At 41.3% G+C, this 1,943-nt stretch overlaps 1 protein-coding gene across 1 annotated transcript; it reads left to right on the top strand.

Moving 5' to 3' along the window:
• Window positions 1-358: 358 nt before the first annotated feature.
• Window positions 359-1,306, top strand: LOC144273567 (olfactory receptor 4D2-like). Its single transcript, XM_077832208.1, has one exon. The coding sequence runs from the start codon at window positions 359-361 to the stop codon at window positions 1,304-1,306; it is 948 nt and encodes a 315-aa protein (XP_077688334.1).
• Window positions 1,307-1,943: the final 637 nt, after the last annotated feature.

Raw genomic sequence — 1,943 nt, 5'->3', positions numbered from 1 at the left:
AAAAAGAAAATCAGGGAGGTCTAGAGCCCCAGGGCTGCAGGAATAGGAATGAACACAATGGTTACCAGAGGAATTCTTTGGTGGGCAGGCCAACCCCCCTTATTCCAAGTACCCCAACACTGAAGATCGGTATTGGTGAAATGACAATCATCTGCTGTATCAGGATTCCCCTGAAGTGGGGATGAGGATGTACTGTTTAATTTAGAAATATAAGAAAATTCCCAAACCACCTTGGTTTCTTGATGTGGGTTTAAAATAAATGTTATATGCGTAACTTTAAGGGGGAGATTATAAAAACATTAGGAGTAGCAGTAATAGTATTTCTGTTCAATTTGCAGATATATTTTAAGGACACAAAATGGAACAGCAGAATTTCAACACCACAGTGACAGAATTTGTTCTCGTAGGCTTCACTCAGAATCGTAAGCTACAGTCTTTTCTCTTTGTGGTCTTCTTCATAGTCTACATGACAACCTGGGTGGGAAACTTCACCATCATTGTTGCCGTGATTACCGACCACCAGCTGCACACTCCGATGTACTTTCTGCTGGCCAACTTGGCTTTCCTAGATGTCAGCGACTCTTCAGTCAATGCCCCCAAACTGCTGTCAGGTCTTCTCTCTCAGTGCAATATCATCTCGTTCAATGAGTGCCTCCTCCAGATATTCTTCTTCCATTTCATCGGTGCTGCAATGACTTTTTGTCTTGTGGTGATGGCAGTCGATCGGTACGTGGCCATCTATAAACCACTGCAATACTTGACTATCATGAACCGAGGTGTATGTGTGAGGTTGGTGGCACTGGCATGGCTGGGTGGGTTTGCTCACTCTATTGTACAGATTGAACTGATCCTCCAGTTACCGTTCTGTGGGCCTAATGTCCTAGACAATTTCTACTGTGATGTCCCACAAATCATCAAACTGGCCTGCACTGACACCTACTTGATTGAACTATTGATGGTCTTCAACGGTGGGCTGCTTCTCATAATAGTCTTCATCTTTCTACTCACTTCATACACCGTCATCTTAGTTGAGATAAGGACACATGTCACAGAGGGGAAGCACAAGGCTTTGGTCACCTGTGGAACGCAGATGACAGTTGTGAGCTTAATATTCATTCCTGGCATCTTCATCTATGCTCGACCCTTCAGGAAATTCCCCATGGACAAGTTGGTCTCAGTCTTGTACACTCTAATCACCCCAATGCTGAATCCAATGATCTACACGCTGAGAAATGCCGAGATGAAAAAGGCCATCAGGAGACTGATGAGGAGAATGCTGTTACCAGGGAAGAAAATAGAGGCATGATTTATATTTTTGAAAGATGATTTCTATTAGAAACCTGATTTCAATATGTCAGACAGAGCATATATATATATGCTCAATCATGAAAAATTGTGTTCAGAAATAAATCACAGACCAAGGGTCAGAATCCTTAATGAAGTCTATGGGACCGGTTGGTGTAAATCAGTAGAACTCCATTGGAAACAATAGACCAGGACCTCAGTTTGTGTAAATTGAACTAGCTGCAATGGGCTTAGAGATCCAGATCACTAGCCAGTGTAAATGTCCATAGACCCATTGTAGTCAATGAGCCAGATCCCTGGGTGGTGTAAATCAGCATATCTTCATAGGAGTTGCGGGCCAGATCCCTAGCTAATGCAATTTGATGTCACTCCCTGAACATCTTGCAGCAGCTAAGGATCTGAGCCTGACAATTTTTGCTAAAAATGTTCTATTAATAATTTCAAAGATGGAAAAAAATCAGGGAAATCGAAGTCTTATCAGGAAGAAAAAACCCTTTCAAATGAAGAATAGTTTATATAGCATAAGTAATTTTCTAAATGCCACAATGTTATTACTGAATGTTCCAGATTAGCAATATGGATATTATATTATACATTATACATTTCTCCCTCATACACAGATGCTGTATCTTTGTGTT

This window comes from Eretmochelys imbricata, chromosome 13 (assembly GCF_965152235.1).
Source record: "Eretmochelys imbricata isolate rEreImb1 chromosome 13, rEreImb1.hap1, whole genome shotgun sequence".
NCBI classification, from domain to species: Eukaryota; Metazoa; Chordata; order Testudines; family Cheloniidae; genus Eretmochelys; species Eretmochelys imbricata.
The sequence above is the reverse complement of the archived record's forward strand: the minus strand, read 5'-3'. Positions and strand labels throughout refer to the sequence as shown.